Genomic DNA, 16,491 nt, shown 5'->3' on the forward strand with positions numbered 1-16,491 from the left:
CTACAAAGGTGCATTATTGTTTCACATACATATACAACAGCTTAGAAACTCTCTGAATTTCCAACCATTTTATCTCAGTGGTGCTGTGCAAAAGGTCTGAGCTCCCTGTACAGGCCCTGCCAGCCTCAGCTTTTCCAAAGGCTTCAGGAATGAAGCGGAGCATGGGAACAGTATCCACCCCAGCAACAAAGGAAGCTGCCTTATACTGAATACCAGGCCATTGGTACACTTTACTCAGTATTGTTTACAATGACTGACAGCACCTCTTCATGGTTTCAGACTGGAGCATTCCCAGCCAGGCCTGGAGATGCTGGAGACTGAACCTGCATGCAAAACAGATGCTCTACCACTGAGTTAAAATTGCATACAGAGTCCTGTGAGCTGCATTTCTTTATCTCTCTGTATTCCTTTGCGTGGTGTTCTACCACTGAGCTACCAGCAAGGAACACTGGGACTACCGAAGCACCCACAATGCTGCTTGTTCTTGTCTAGGTTGCCAATACAGCTCCCTCTCTTCCCCTTGTTCCTCCTCCCTCTACTGTCTCTAACAGCAAACTGTAGCGTAACCAGAGCAGAGCAAGCTATATTGGCCAACCATGATGCATTATTAGGCCAATGATGGGTAGCCATGTCCCTCCAAATGTTGCTAGACTGCAATGCCCATTATCCTTAGCCATGCTGGCTGGGACTGATGGGATTTGGAGACCAACAACATGGGGAGGACTGCAGGCTCCCCATCCTTGTGTTAGCCACTGCCACAGGCCATGGCACTTCCTTCTTCCCCTGTTCAGTCTCCCTGCTCTAAAAGACAGCTCCACTTCGTAAATGGGAGAGTTTTCCCTCAATCCGACCTGGGTTGCTACATAGTTATTGGCAACCCTGTGAAGCAATGTGGTTGCATTAATGCATCCAGATTAAGAGATGATGATGATGATGACAAGAACTTGCCCAAAGCGAGTTTCTTTTCTTCTTTTCCGCAGCAGGATCAGTGCCAAGGCAACTGCTGTGACGAGTGCAGTAAGAATGCCTAATACTACAGGAACCCAGGATGTGCCATAGGGAGGTTGTCTCTGTCCTCCTGTGTACAAGAGAAATCCTCAGTGAGACAGTAGGAAATCACATTTAGAAAATTGCAACTCAAAGCAATCCATCTTAAAATGGGCATGTTTCACCGTGTAAGTACTCAAACACCAGAAGCAGACACATTTGCCATGTTCCAAAGAACCTGAAAAAGATGTTACAGCAATAGAGTGTGCCTTGTTGTGACAGGACATCCCAGCATTTGAGTGGCAGCCACCAACCATCTTCAAAACCTAACTACACATTCCAGGCTTGGTGAGCATATTCTGAAGATCAATGGGCTCCTTTGCGAGGAAGGGCGGGATATACACTTAGTAAATAAATAAAAATAACTAAGAGCTGAAATTTGTTGCCCAAAGCCTCAACAGGAATCTGATGAAGAGTTTGCTACAAAATCCTTTATGCTAGGAGAGGAAATAAATAAATAAATAAATAATGTTATTTATATGCTGCCCATCTGACTAGGTTGCGCCAGCTCATTTGAGCAGATTCCAGCAAAATATAAAAGCAAGCATGACTTTTTTGGAAGCGTCTACTGTGGTTTGTGAAAGCAGCACTCAAGTGGTCGCTACTGAACTTGATTTCAATCCCAGATGCAATTGCAGCAGACTTTTAGGATTGGCCTTTAGCTATTGAAGAGAACAGGGAAATCTTAGCAGAACAAGGAACTTGTAGCAGGAATAATCTGCATACGAGCTGCCCAGGGCATAGGAAATTTCCTGTTAAAATGTGTTTTATCAGCAAAAGAGAGGGAAACTTCCCCGTTCATCTTTTGTGTATGGAGTGTTTTTCAGCTGTAGTACACAGTATTATGCAGATATTTTGGAGTGCTGTAATATATCTTATTCATTCCCCCCCCCCCCCATTCTCTTACCCTAAGGCTGTGCTAGATAACGTATCCCCAGAGGCCTTCTGAATATCAGCATAAAGAAAGTGGGGGAAATTAGATCATGAAATCTGCCAATTTGTAAGCATCCCAATTTAGACTAAAGCTATAAAAGCCCTAGACATGTGATGATGAGGAAAAACTGAGCAATGCTTGTTCTTTGCCAGTCCATTTTTATGGGCTAATATACAATCTTGCTAAAACTGTATCTGTAGACAGCAAAATCCATTTAGCCTCCTCAGATACATGCCGATATCTGACACCATTCCACTCAGATGTCCATATCCTTAATCCTGTTCCTAGCTATATTCAGCCTCACTCTTCTCCAGCCCCATGCTTTTCTCATAAGAGATGCTTCTATTCACCTTCATATCTTGTACACCTTCATGTTGATACCACAACATTTGGGCTGCACTCTATTCTCCCTTGATGTGTTGCAATCTATTCCCTTTGCACTTACACACCTGATTTTGTGCCCTTTAAATTCCAGCAATTTTCACCTCCAGAATCACTCTAGAAAAGCTAGGAGTGGGTGGTATATTCTCTCCCCCCCAAAAAAAACCCCTTGCAAAATATGCTGCAATTGATCCCAAGCACATTTAAGACTGTGCAACCAACAGAAGGTAATTGAGAGAGATTGACCACACTTGCGCACACAATAAATAAATTGTGGGGCTAGTGCAGACGGGTAGCATTTTCACCAGGAAATGCTGGAGTAAGGTGGACTTCTATCTCAGAAACGAAGAAGCAGACAAGTAACATCACTACTGTGCTTAGTGTGAAAGGTACACACCGCAACACCAGGAGGAGAAATTGGCATTTCTGATTTTTTTGTTTCGTTTTGGCAAAAGTGGGAGGTTCGCCATCAGGAATGTACTTGTGGTGCTGGTACCTGGAGCAAATGATTTCATTCTCTGGTCTGCTCTATAGGGAGGCAGGGGATCTCTAGCCCTTGCCCTGGAACCATGCTTGCTAAAAAGAACAACAGGGTAATGTCCACTAGCTCAATATTGAACTTAACCCCAAAAAGCTCTTCATTTCCAGACTTCATCATCCTACATTAAAAATGTTTACTTCACACCTTACATGCCACTTTAAACCCACAAGGTGTGTGTGTGTGTGTGTGTGTGTGTGTGTGTGTGTTTAAAGTCCGAATTAGATACAAAACCTTGCACTTAGCATCACTTGCAGAAGCACTTGAGGGCCAGGTGCATTGTCATCACCTTTGGAAGTATTCCCATGTGGACTGGGGCTGTTGCATTGTGAGAACCCACATCTCTACCCCATGTTCTTGGTGGCTTTTGGTAGGGGGCAGGCATGAAGGCTCCCTATTTATTATCCTTCTGCCAAAGTTATAATGTCTCCAGGGTTCCTGTGGAAATCACAGCACGCTCCTTCAACTGGGACGGGACAAAGGCAGCGCCTTCAAACAGACTGGGCACATAGCCATTCAGAAAAAGGCCCTTCTGGTGCATGAAGAACATGATTGGCATGAAGTAAATGATACATTAGTACAGTGCCAGTAGTAGTGATAACCACAGGTGACACTAGAGGGGGGCGGGGCAGAGAAGTCCCCCATGAACAGGGAGCTGCCCCCATTTGCCTCCCCATTGCTAGACTCCACCATTAAAATATACTGCTATTTTTCTTTCAGAGATCTTAACATTTGGGACACAACTCACCCACCTAAAAATACCTTGCTCCTCCTGTGCCACTGTTGCTGACACTGATGAGAGCAACAGAAAGAGCCTACCAGACCCTTCCCACAGCCCTGAAGGAACAGGCCGCAAGGCTGAGGGTGCTTCAAATAAGAATGTGCTTGGTTTCCTCAAACAGCACCATTAGATCTTTTTATAAGCTTCCCCACCCATATGCTAACAAGCTGCCCCAGATATTTCACACGCAGCGGGAACTGGAAATGCCTATTCAGTACCAGCTAGTTGATTCTAGAAAGTAAGCATTTTTTATTTTCCACCAGGCTCAAGCATAGAACAAAGTTTCATTATTTTTACAGATCTATAGTTTTGGTGTGTCAGCATTTCCGTAATGAAGCTTTATTTTCAAGCGTTTATAAGCTCAGCAACGCACTGTGTTAGGTGTGGTTGTGGTTGGGACATAAACAAGCCTCGGGCTGATGGAGAGGGAGAAAGAATGTGTTTTAAGCCCACTGAAATAATTGGACTTGAGAGCGCCTAACTTTGTATAAGACTTGTTGCCTTCACGTGTTTTGACATCAGTCACATTTTCTATCCTGTGGAAGATGTTTATTTGTATTGTTTCGTTCTCTGCTATGAAGAAGAACCATAATTAGCAAAGGAAGAAAGGGTGGTTTTAAGACTAAAAAAAACCCTGAGGGGTGTCTATGTATTTAAAGGTCTGGTTACAGGTACGTAGCTGTGTTGGTCTGACGTAGTTGAAACAAAATAAACAAATTCCTTCCAGCAGCACCTTAGAGACCAACTAAGTTTGTCATTGGTATGAGCTTTTTGTGTGCATGCACACTTCTTCAGATACACTGAAACAGAAGTCACCAGATGCTTATATAGAGTGAGAGGGTGGGGAGGGGTATTACTCCCTCCTTGTGGTGGGAGTGGGTGACTGGTAGCTGTTGACGACTGTTAACGACTGCAATTGGTCTTACAGGAAAAAGCAAGGGGTGAGATGGCTAAAGGTAGCTTTATCATGTATAATGAGATAAGAACCCAATGTCTTTATTCAGAGCTGGTCTCTCCATGGTTTTAAGCTTGGTAATAAGTTGCAGTTCAGCAACTTCTCTTTTCTGTAAGACCAATTCGTCAACAGCTTTCCCAAGCTCCTTCCTCACTGTTGAATGTGTCATCCATACACAGTGCACAGATAAGTAGGGAATCAGAAACCGTCATGCACAGGATTAAGAGCTGCAGATCTGGAGTGCCCAGTGGTAGGGAACACACTTTGCTTGCACAAGACTCCAGGTTCACTCCCAGAATATCCAGGCAGGGCTGGGAGATAATCCTTTCAGAAACCTTTTAAGAGCCGCTGACAATCAGTGTCAACACTGAGCTAAATGGACTGGTATAAGACCCATTTCCTATGTTTTCAAAGAGCTTTGGCCTGCTTCACACCTTACGGAATTATTACACACAAAGCACTTCTGTATAGGAATGTACAGTGCTTTTTTCCCTGGGGGTATGCAGGGGTACGCGTACCCCTAAACATTTTGTGAATCTTTGTACTTTTGTCCATTTACGGTATTTATTTTCCCCGATTTGAACCATAAAATGGTGATTTTCTTGAGTCAAAGTGAGAATACCCCTAAACATTTTTTAAGAAAAAAAAGCACTGGGAATGTACATCCATCCATATATACACACTTTCTTGTTCGCAGTCAAAGCCCCCACAATCCACAAACAGAACCTTCAGTGTATATAGGAATCAACACAAAACCCGGGTGTAGAGGAACATGTAAGGATTCTGAGAACTAGATTTTTCAATGCACACGCAGAGATTTTTTTCAACTCAGTTCCAGCTGAGTTTCTTTCGCTTTGCTTTTGCTAGATTTCTCCACGTTGTTCCGCTTCAGTCTCATTCCGTTTAAAAATGCAACACATGCAATTGTAAGTGCTGGGAAGAGCAGGGATGGAAAGACACGATGGCCACCAGCAGCTCATTGCAAGCACAGTACTAACAGTGACGTAACATTTTCCTTGAGGAGACATGCAACTCACCTATTAAATCTTCAGCTGTAAGCAGCAAGGGTTCACTCCAAGGCCCGCAGCCCGCAGAGTTGAGTACACACACCCTGATGGTAAGATCTCTTAAGGGATTCCACATAGTGAGGTTGGCCCTCGTCTCCTGCACGATCATTTCCCCCTGAAGCAAGCAAACCCATTGGTAATCAGCACTCATCTGGCACTTGCTTACAATAGCACACAAGGAAGCTGTAAGGATCCCTGAATGCAGGTATACTTTTAGGCAACTCACAATTTTCTGAACCCTGAGATTTCCCAAAATTGATTATACTTATATGTTGTGCCTTCCTTCCTTCCTTCCTTCCTTCCTTCCTTCCTTCCTTCCTTCCTTCCTTCCTTTTTACTCTAATTAAAATTCCTAATAGTCAACCCAAGCCTAGCTGCACAGGTACAAGAAATACTTGAAGAGATGTGGGATTGTAATCTCTCTCTCTTTGTAATTTTGTAGTCCCTACAAACTCTGTGACAGCAGCAATAGGAGAGGGGTGGAGGGGAGGAAATTCTCCACTCCTTAATGAGCATGTTGCACAAAATCAAACCCAGAACAGACTGCAGATAACATTTGTTACCACCTTCCAGTTTGACACAAACCCATTCCTAAGACTTGCACATGGCTTTTTAGGATCCATTTCCAAGCTGTTAGTCTAGAACACAGGCAGCTAATATGGTGCCCTAATGATATTTATTATTCATTACTTCTCTATATTCCACTCTTCTTCCCAAAGGAGTCCAGGGCAGCAAACCAGAAGTGATAACGACAATAACGTCATATTTAAAACCATTCCAATGCAGATGCAGTCTGGGAAAGATCACAACTTAAAATATTTGTTGAAGGTCTTCAGTAGGCCATGAAAAGACAACAGAAACGGGGCCAGTCAAATATCTAAGGGGAGGGAATGCCAGAAGGTGTTGCTGGACTACAACTCCCATCAGCCCCAGCTAGCATGGGCAATGGTCAGGGATGATGGGAACTGGAGTCCAACAATACCTGGAGGATGCCAGGTTGACTACCCCTGGTCTAGAACCTTCCCTTAGCACTAAATTCAGACAGTTTCCCACTCTGAATTAATTTTAAAATTTACTTTTATAATTGCTGATAATTTGAGATACAGCTCAAGATATTGCCTGGCAAATCTGGAACAAGGAATACTCTGTGACAAACAGAATATGATGAATTTTATTGATTCAGAATGTATGATTAGTGCCTTTATCAGCTTCCTCCTGATGAATCTACTATCCAAGTTGCTCTGACTGACACAATTTTTACACATGACAAGACACAAAAGCATCGTGTTCTACTGTTCCTGCCAGAAGTGAGGAAACCATTGTTAACTGTTGCATACTATGAAAAAAGTACTGTAGTCAAAAGTCTATTCTAACTGATAAAGGTGTTCCTTACACATTATGGAGGGATACACGCAGAAATCCATTTAAGCCTCATGTCTGAAAACATTGGCAGTAGGCTCATATCAAATAAAGTGCTTTTGCGTAATTTGCATTAATGAACTTGTGGGATTCGTTGCCACAAGATGCGGTGATGACCACCAGCTTTGATGGCTTCTTCAAAGGATTAGACCCATTTGTGGAGGATAAATCTAACACTGCCATGAGCCAACATAGCAGAATGAAACTTCTGTTTTCAGGCATCTGGAGCTATGTATGCACTATACTTTTAAACTGTGCTGTTTTTCTAGAAAAAGAGGTGCCATAACTCACCATGAACACCTCCTTTGTTCTCTTATGATGGCAGTGGTACCCACAGGCACATTCCGGCTGAAAAAAACTGCTGCCTTTAAAGCCTATTCAGAGCACATTCTTTCCTTCAAAGAATTCTGGGTACTGTAGTTTGTTAAGGGTTGCTGGGAATTGCAATTCTGTGAGGGGTAAACCACAGTGTCCAGAATTCTTTGATAGAAAGAGTGTGTTTCAAATGTGCATTTAAGTTATAGTGTGTACACAGCTTGAATATATTAGATGACTAGGACAAACAACAATGGATGGTCCTCATTATCATGTCCTGTTGTGAGATCCCAGGGATGTTTGGCTGGCTCTGGTTAGAACAGAATTTGGACCATGCTCTGATCCACCAAGGCAATGCTTATGCTCCTCAGTCTGTTACCTGAGTGATGTTATCTTGACTCCACTCCAACCTGTATCCCAGGGCATTGTCCCTATGCATTTCTGGAGCCATTGTTTCCCATTCCAAAATCAGACAAGAATCTCTTTGGATAATGTGTACGTTTTGTGGAGTACTGTTTGGTGCTGTAATGGAAAGAAAATCACAACATATATCCTGTTGTTAGAGAGAGAGAGAGAGAGAGAGAGAGAGAGAAGACTCTCAGGGGCAGAGAGGTAAGGAACAGCCTTAGGGCAAAAAGCTACCGTATATTCTGGCACATAAGATGACTGGGCATTTAAGACGACCCAAACTTTTCCAAGTTAAAATATAGAATTTGGGATAGACTCGCCGTATAAGAAATATAACCCGGCGTATAAGACAACCCCCGACTTTTGAGAAGATTTTCCTGGGTTAAAAAGTAGTCTTATACGCAGGAATATACAGTATTTCGTTTGCTAAATCCCTTGCAAATTCACCAAAGGGACTCTTGAGGTCCTGGTAAATCTAAGATTCTTTTTCTCTCCTGGAATAAGCTGTGAATACTGGGAAACTTCAGCACCACCTTTATACCTGCATAAACTAGGAACACCCCCACATGATTTGCCAACTACAGTCTAAGGCATAACAACCTCCCCCCCCCCAAAAAAATGAAGCTGATGGCCGATTGTTTGAATCAGTCATGTGAATTATATGGTTCCTGTATTGAGTTACTACAATGGGAGATGCGGTCAAGTTGTTCAATGGTTTTCTACCCCAGAACTGCATAGCTTAAGGGAAAAATATTTCACGATTTCCATAAAACCGTGTTCTTACCTAATCCCATGGTCTGAAAATAGACCCAGTCTGTAAAAGGGGAGCTGCCCAGTTCATTAGTGCACTGGACCCGAGCACTATAATTGGTAGAGTGCTTTAATCCTGGAAAAGCCTGGGAAAAGGAGGGGACAGGGACAACTTCTGTGGAAACTTCATCTTCCTGTAGCTCAGCCACCTGTTGCAGAAGGAAGACAAAGCAGATATGAACACCCAAGCCAAATACACTCTCATGGATTTAACATAAAGTGATTCATTTTTAATGCCATAAATCTTTAGCAGAGTTGCATCCAACAAGTAATACATTTCTTATAATCTTGGCTTCAGAACGTTGATATGCAATGACTAATTCTTCAAAATGCTAGAGGTTGCAAGCAAACCAAAAACTCTAGAATAACTTCTTGGCTGGGAGACACCTGCTTGGGCATGTGGGAACATTTTGTCCCTGTGGCCCCAGAGTTTTGAAGATGGTTATCATCATCACCAACTGCAGCCCTCCAAAGGGCCCAAAGATACTCTTTCTGAACCTCATGGGCACAAAACAACTCCCAGCACTTGGCATTAAACTGGTCCCTTCCATCTCCCAACTTTTTTTTTGCTGGTTGAAGCAAGACTTCAATCAACTGCACAAATGGGAAAGCAATAAACTCCCTCTGTCCAGCAATGGTATGATAAGACTCTGGGAACTGCTCATTATCAACAAAACTGCCTTACAAACCAAGGATATAGAGAAGGAAGAACATACACGAGCTACATTTTGAAGCGACCGTTCAACAGAAAATAAATAAGTGTTCAATAAAAGCCTTCAAGGCTTGCAGTTATGTGCATTTCTGGAGGAACTTAATTGTTCACCCTGATACATCTCTCTGAATCTGGCTTGTGTGCTCAGTTAGCAGAAGGAAATACTCCTCCCATCTAACACTATTATCTTTTGCTGCTGTTTATCTAATAAGATGCAATTTGTAGCTGTGTTCTCCCACACAGGATAATTGGGGGTTTAGATCTTGGTTCCTTTTAATTTGACTTACTACTTTTGTATGCCTTTTAAAAAATGTTGTTGTTGTTTTTTTATAGAAAAAACAGACACACCTGCACACTGAACTGTAAAGAGAATCTTAATCATTTTAAAAACTATTGTTTGAAAGCGATATGATATAATTATTGTTTCCTATGGTGTATGGCAAGGGTAGCTGGCATGGCACCCTCCAGTTCAGATAACAACTCTCATAAGCCCAGTCCAACAACATCTGGAGGGCACTACATTAACCATGCTCCTGATGTACAGTCACATTTGTTTTGTCCCTTTGCCAGCTTTGGTCAAACATATACAGTGCAGGTCTGTGAAGCTATAAAACCTGTTAACAACAAACTATGTGGGCATGACATAGGGAACGGTTGCTTGTCTCCAGTGCTACCAGCAATGCTTTTTTTCTGCAGGTACTCAAGGGGATGGAGAACAGGCACCTCCCCCTCCCAGATGTTAAAAGTGTGGGTAACACTTTTTCGCTTAAAAAACAACAACATTGCTTACAAGAATGACAAACATTCTGGCGGCTGGAGGCAGGTAGAAATATGGATCAGTGGACAAGACAAGGGTGCCTGTAAATAAAAATCAGAGCTGAGAGGTACTCAACATTTTGCCATTCCCCAAGGCCCTATAACTGAGGGTGGCTGTCATGTTGAGCCTGACTGGAGAGTGAAATCCCTGTTTGTTTGTTTGTTTGTTTGTTTTTCCCTTCCAGCATGGGACAGAAAAGCCTGGGAAGCTTAGGAAAATGAGGCTGCCTGAGGAGGTTGAAATCTGAGCTGCTCTGGCTTTGTTCCACCCCCCCCCCTCCACTTCACCGGTTGCAAAGAAAAGAAAAGAAAAAGAGAAATAGGAAGGTTGGGGGAGGGGCTCAGAAGCCAGACAGATTAGCATTGTACAGTGACTGGTGGACGTGCAAACCAGGAAGAATAGGCTGTACTCGGCGGGGCAAGCACGACATTCCAATGCACAGGAGGAAATTCATTCTGATCTGTCAAGACAGAGCCTCTTTAGCAGAGCGGCGGCGGCGGCAGCAGAAACGGTGCGAGAAAGAAGAGCAAAGCCGCTGTGTGCAGAGAGTCACGACTCATGTCGTCATCACCATCTCAATGGGTTCTTTTATTTCATGAAAGTAGTATGCACAAGCTCCTTCCGCAACCCTACCAAAGCAGAAGGAAGCTGGATCACCTCAGCCGCTTGCCTTGGGCTTTCGTTAATTCCCTTCCAAGTCAGAATGCTGACAATGGTGGCAGTGCAGGGAACCCACTCTCTGACACAATACAGTGGGGAGAGTCCAGGGAGATCGTGCTGTTATTAACCGTTCACGTCTTTTTAAGGACGACCTTAATATTGTTGGGACTGCTGTCATGATGAGCTGGGCTTAGAGCCTAGGATCCAGAGATGTCCTGTGCACTGGTGCCCAATATGGAGAAGAAGAAGAAAAGAGCTGGACCATCCCCTAGGCCATAAAGGGTTTCCAGGTACCTAAGTGATTCTGTGCCCCCAAGCTTTCCTCAGCAAGAAGGGTGTCCCTGCAGAGAACCCCCGTGCAACTTAGGACCTGGGAGAACCGAAGAAGTCCCAAATGAACGTTTTGCTTGTGCTTCCAATAATCTATCTGTGTCCTGTCCTGGTCACTGATTCTCCCTCTCTGCCACCTGGGCTCCAAGAGCAAAAGCTGCAGCAGACCCAGTGGGAACCTCAGAGTTGGCATGAAAGGTGCCCGGGTGCCCAAGTGTCACCTTGAGTGCAAAGGTCAATTCAGGAAAAGCAGACTTAGCTGTGAACAATGATCCAGTGGATTATTCTTAGAAGGAGAAGGAGGAATCTGCAGTGAATATACAAGCCTCTCAATCTGCTCTGGAGCCTTGCTGGGTTAACAGTTTCTTTCTGAACTCCTTTGTGCTCACTTAAAAAGTTCCAGAACTCATTGGTTCTTGCTTCCACACTAGGTGCCGACTATGGGGCAAAGAGATCTAGGTTGGGACTCTGCCTGGGCAAGAGTGATCTTTATTGGCTCTGGCTGGTAGTTCTTGCTTGACAGCTGTGCCTATGACTCATCTCTGACAACAGCACACCAGAGAACAGCGTGAATTGGTTCACTTGGAAGATCAATTAACTGGACCAACTTGACATGATGAGAGAAAACGTGAGTTAAACGGAGCTGGCCTTACTAAAGCGGTTGCGTATTTGCTTCACCACGTGCTCAGTCTGCAATTTAAGCCTTACTTACTGCGTGATCTCTCCAACACCCATTGTTCAGCAGTTTGCAGTGGTGCTGCAAATATAGGGTGAGTTGCCAGCCAGGCACTTGTCGAGCAAGCATAAAACAACCTTACTTGCTGGACAATGCACAGAATCCACTCAGCTCACATTCTAAACACTGAAATTCAGTCACAGAAACATAGAATTGTAGAGTTGGAAGGGATCCTGAGTATCATCTAGTTCAACCCCCTGCAATGCAGGAATATGCAAGTGCGCATTTGTTTCAAATTGCTGTGCGACCCGCAATAAAGTACCAATCAATGAACTGCCATTTAGGCCTGCATGTTGCCAACTCAAAAATATGTAAAGTCACCTCCAGAATGTCAGACAGGAGGGATTCAAGCACATACTAGAAATTTAAAAGTGCAACAGATCCACTAAAAGAAAGAAAGAAAGAAAGAAAGAAAGAAAGAAAGAAAGAAAGAAAGAAAGAAAGAAAGACACTTTTCACATGACAAAGAAATCCACTGAAAAGTGTGGGATGAACTAATGATTAATGGGAACATGTACAAACACTGGTCAGTAAAATCAGAATGAATGCTCATTGTTGCATACCTGCAAACCTATCAGCCCAAAAAAGATCAGCCACAGGTTTCACATAAGCTTTATGCAAGAAAATCTGGATGCAGTCCTTTTAAAAATAGCAAAAGTCTCTTGACAATCAATAGGTCAGTTCCCCAAATTAAAAATAAAATGGGACAGTACTTTACATATTTTATTTTGCCTATGAACACATGGAATATGTACTACTAGAACTTACGAGTGGGATTCATCTAGTGGCCGCTCCCTGTTCAGCGTGCCTGAGAAATGGCTCTGTGCATGTACCATCACACAGCACTCCTCCATGCAAGGAGAGAGGGATTCAAATTGGTCCAGGATCCTCCTGTGCATGGGAGAGCTCTATGCATGCACATCGTATTATCACTGTACAGCCAACTAGAACTTTGCAACGACACTTGATTATCTTCCTACGTAGGGACTTTCCAAGTCCGTAGTTTATTTTGGTCCATGCTGCTCTGGTCACAAATTAAGCACTGCATCCTTTACATAATTATGTTTGAGGCCAGTTGCCCACAGAATTTCTGGGCAGAAAAGCCCTGCCTCCAGGGTCCCAGACATGCAAAGCAAGGGGCTATCTAGCAAAACATTTCCTGGGTTTGACTGTTTGCATTGGCCAAGGAGGCATTATGCATGTGTCACATACCTGAACTGTACAAGAATGAAGTGGAGAACGGCCATCAAATCCTGGCAGCCAAGTGATACTGGCATTGTTGCTGGTGATTTGAGTTACTGTCACATTGAGAGGTGGAAATGGGAGAGCTGAAAAAGAAGGACGGATGCTGTTTAGCATATGTAGAACTGAGCAGATATTTATATGGAAATGTGCAGACGCTACAGTCTGGGAATTTGGATAAGGTCCCTGAGAGGTGCTAATCAAGCTTTGTATGAACAGGGGTGGCTTGCACATGCCATTATAAATCCTGATTAACACTGAATAACTTATTCTTCTTTATTCACTGTTTGGTATTTAAACAGATATAGCAAACACAGAACATTTGACACAGGCACTTCCCAAAACATTCTGCTGTGGAATCTGAGATGCAAGCACTGCTAGCCTGAAGTTCCTAAAACCCTTTGAATAGCATCTCTCTTGTCAGAGGGATGGAGGTGCTGGAACGTGGAAGCAAAGCCTAATCCTTTTAATAGGCGGCTGGTAGAACTGATATGTTGGGAGTTAATTTCCACTAATTCCTATTTTAAACACCAAAAGTATACAGGTTTTTCAAAAAAGAAGAAGAATTCCAAGTAGATCTAGGTATGTTTGGGCCAATTTCATAAAACAATTGTCTTATTCCTCTTATTGAACAAACACTACAATGTCATTCTGGACCCCAAAACAGACTGCAGTTGGGTGTTGTACATTCACATATGCATCCATGTGGCTTACCAACATTTAAATGCTTTAGTGCTAAGCCAAAATCCATTCTTTTTGTTGCACTTATACACCACTCTGAAGGTCAGAGCTCACATGAGGCTACCAAGCAGCTGACCAGACCAAGACTCGCTTAGCTGTAAAGGAGTAATCACATTATTTGCCTTTACTTAAACTTAAAAACTAGGCTAACATGGGAGAAAAACATGAGAAGCCTACTGCAGAACCAGGTACAGTGCTGAACCAGCCAGTGGTGAAGGAGGAATGGCTGATGTTGCAAATAGCTAATACTTCAGTGATGTGGAGTGATGTGAAACACAGAAGAGGCTAGAGATCAGTGTACAAATCACAGGTTGTGAATCCTGCGGAATTTTTAAGTCCATCTGATGGACTTCAAGCTCCATATAATATGTGCACCAACTGAAGCTGCTGAACACTCTTCATACTCCATGTGGAATGTGTTAGTAATTTAATCTTGAAGTGACCAGGTCTTGTGTAACTGTGCCATGATCAAAACTGCCTTTTTAAAATAATAATAATAAAAAAGTTGGAGTTGCCACAGATGAAGCTGGTTGAGAGCACAACTTCCTCCTGCCACATCTCTTTCCAGGAGCCAAGCTGGGTTCAGAATCACCGAAATCTGTTTCAGATTTAGATTTGGAGCATGGGAGGTGGTGCAGTGGGCTCAAAGGGGAAGGGAGAATGAATGGAAATTGCCTCTTTCTCTTACGTTAGCAGATGCCTCTGCAGAATGGCATCCTTGGACTTAACCCAGAGGATTTGCACTTGGGAAAAACTACATGTGTGCTTATGACTCCCTGCTTTGAGAGAGCCATCTGCAATGTCTTCCTTGGCTTGTTTTGTTGTCTTTGAACCACGTCAGCCCAGGCTGTTTGCCCTTTGCTTCTTTCACTGCTCTCCCGCCCCCCCCCATTTACTCCCAATCTTCTCACTCCATATGTTCCCTCCAACCCACCCCCTCCCCGCTCCCGTCATCTCCTGCTCCCACTCTTGGCTCAGCAGTTCCATTCATGCTGCCACTTTCTCTTGAAATGGTTTCCCACACCTTTGCCAGGATCCTTCTCCATAAATCCACTTTGCCCTTGTTCTCCGTTTTGTTTCCTTGCAGCGCTGTCCTTTGTCTTGCTTCAAAGATTGGTAAACATGGCTATAAACTCTACCTGTATGGCCCCTAAGAGGCAGCATCTCTTTATCTCTTGACAAGCTTCTAGGGAGGAGGAAGAAAGGTGTTCTTGCTGATTGCCCTGAACTGAATAGAAGAGTGCTGCTGCACCCACCTTCTGCTTTTGGGTTTTCCATACGCATCAGGTTGGCTCCCGTGAGAACAGAATGTAGGACTGCATAGGCCTTTGGACTCATTCATCTCTCCTTACATTCTTAACTGCCAAATGTTTTGTCACCTACATGTGTGACAGTGCAATCAGTCCCAGTTCTGTTTGGTAACAATGGTCCTTTATGTTGAGGGTGGACACGGTGCAGTATATTCCTTGGAATGTATGAAGAACTCTGCTGCATCAAGTCAAAGTTCCATCAAGGCCAGAAATTTGTTTCAACAGTATCCAGCTTCTGGAAAGAGGATGTAACAATGCTTTGCATGTAGAACACCACAGGTTCAACCCTAGGTTTCTCCAGTGATAAACAAGACACAGATGCATAGGAAGCTGCCTTCAGATCTAATTGTCTATCAAACTGAGTATTATCTACTCCAGGGTTTCTCAAACATGGGTCTCCAACTGTTGTTGGACTATGACTCCCATAATCCCTAGCTACCAGGACCAGTGGTCAGGGATGATGCCAACTGTAGTCCAAAAACAGCTGGAGAGGCAAGTTTGGGAAACCCTGGTCTACTCTGACTAGCAGCAACTCCCAAGGATCTCGGGAGAAGATTTTACCATTACCTACTACCTGACATCCTTATTCCTAAGATGCCAGGGAATGAATCTGAGACCTTCCGCATGCAAAGCATTTGTCCCACCATTAAATTATGGTCTCTTTACGACTGTTAACGAATTCAAGCAACTTAGCATATCCAGGTGATGCAGGAAGTAACAGTAGTTGAGGGCTCCCACCATCCCAGATGGTTGTCTATGCTGGCTGAGGCTGATGGGAACTGCAGTCCAACAACATCAGGGGGGGCATCACATTGGATATCCTTGGTATAAGGTCAAGGAAGCCAGAGATCCCCACAGATGCAGTTTGAAGACTGCAGATGAACCACCATCAGCATCCAATGGCTGCTTGGAAGAAGAAGAAGAAGACGAAGAAGAAGAAGAAGAAGAAGAAGAAGAAGAAGAAGAAGAAGAAGAAGAAGAAGAAGAAGAAGAAGAGTTTGGATTTGATATTCCGCTTTATCACTACCCGAAGGAGTCTCAAAGCTGCTAACATTCTCCTTTCCCTTCCTCCCCCACAACAAATACTCTGTGAGGTGAGTGAGTCTGAGAGACTTCAGAGAGAAGTGTGACTAGCCCAGCAGCTGCATGTGCAGGAGCAGAGATGCGAACCCGGTTCACCAGATTATAAGTCTACCGCTCTTAACCACTACACCACACTGGCTAGCTGATATGAGCTGCAGTCTCCAACTGTTTGGCTCAAAAAGAGAGCCTGAGGATGAGGAAGGAT

At 43.6% G+C, this 16,491-nt stretch overlaps 1 protein-coding gene across 3 annotated transcripts in view; it reads right to left on the reverse strand.

Annotated features, from left to right (window-relative positions):
- Positions 1-16,491, reverse strand: part of TYRO3 (TYRO3 protein tyrosine kinase) — a 64,379-nt gene that overhangs the window by 16,494 nt on the left and 31,394 nt on the right. For all 3 annotated transcript variants that reach the window (XM_035111776.3, XM_035111768.3, XM_088670569.1), the window contains 5 exons: positions 13,123-13,238; positions 8,630-8,804; positions 7,817-7,959; positions 5,674-5,818; positions 949-1,078 (listed from right to left, as the gene is read on the reverse strand). In XM_035111776.3, the coding sequence (XP_034967667.2) occupies positions 949-1,078; positions 5,674-5,818; positions 7,817-7,959; positions 8,630-8,804; positions 13,123-13,238 (709 nt within the window). The remainder of the gene's footprint in view (positions 1-948; positions 1,079-5,673; positions 5,819-7,816; positions 7,960-8,629; positions 8,805-13,122; positions 13,239-16,491) is intronic.

This window comes from Zootoca vivipara, chromosome 1 (assembly GCF_965207765.1).
Source record: "Zootoca vivipara chromosome 1, rZooViv2.hap1.1, whole genome shotgun sequence".
Taxonomy (NCBI): Eukaryota; Metazoa; Chordata; class Lepidosauria; order Squamata; family Lacertidae; genus Zootoca; species Zootoca vivipara.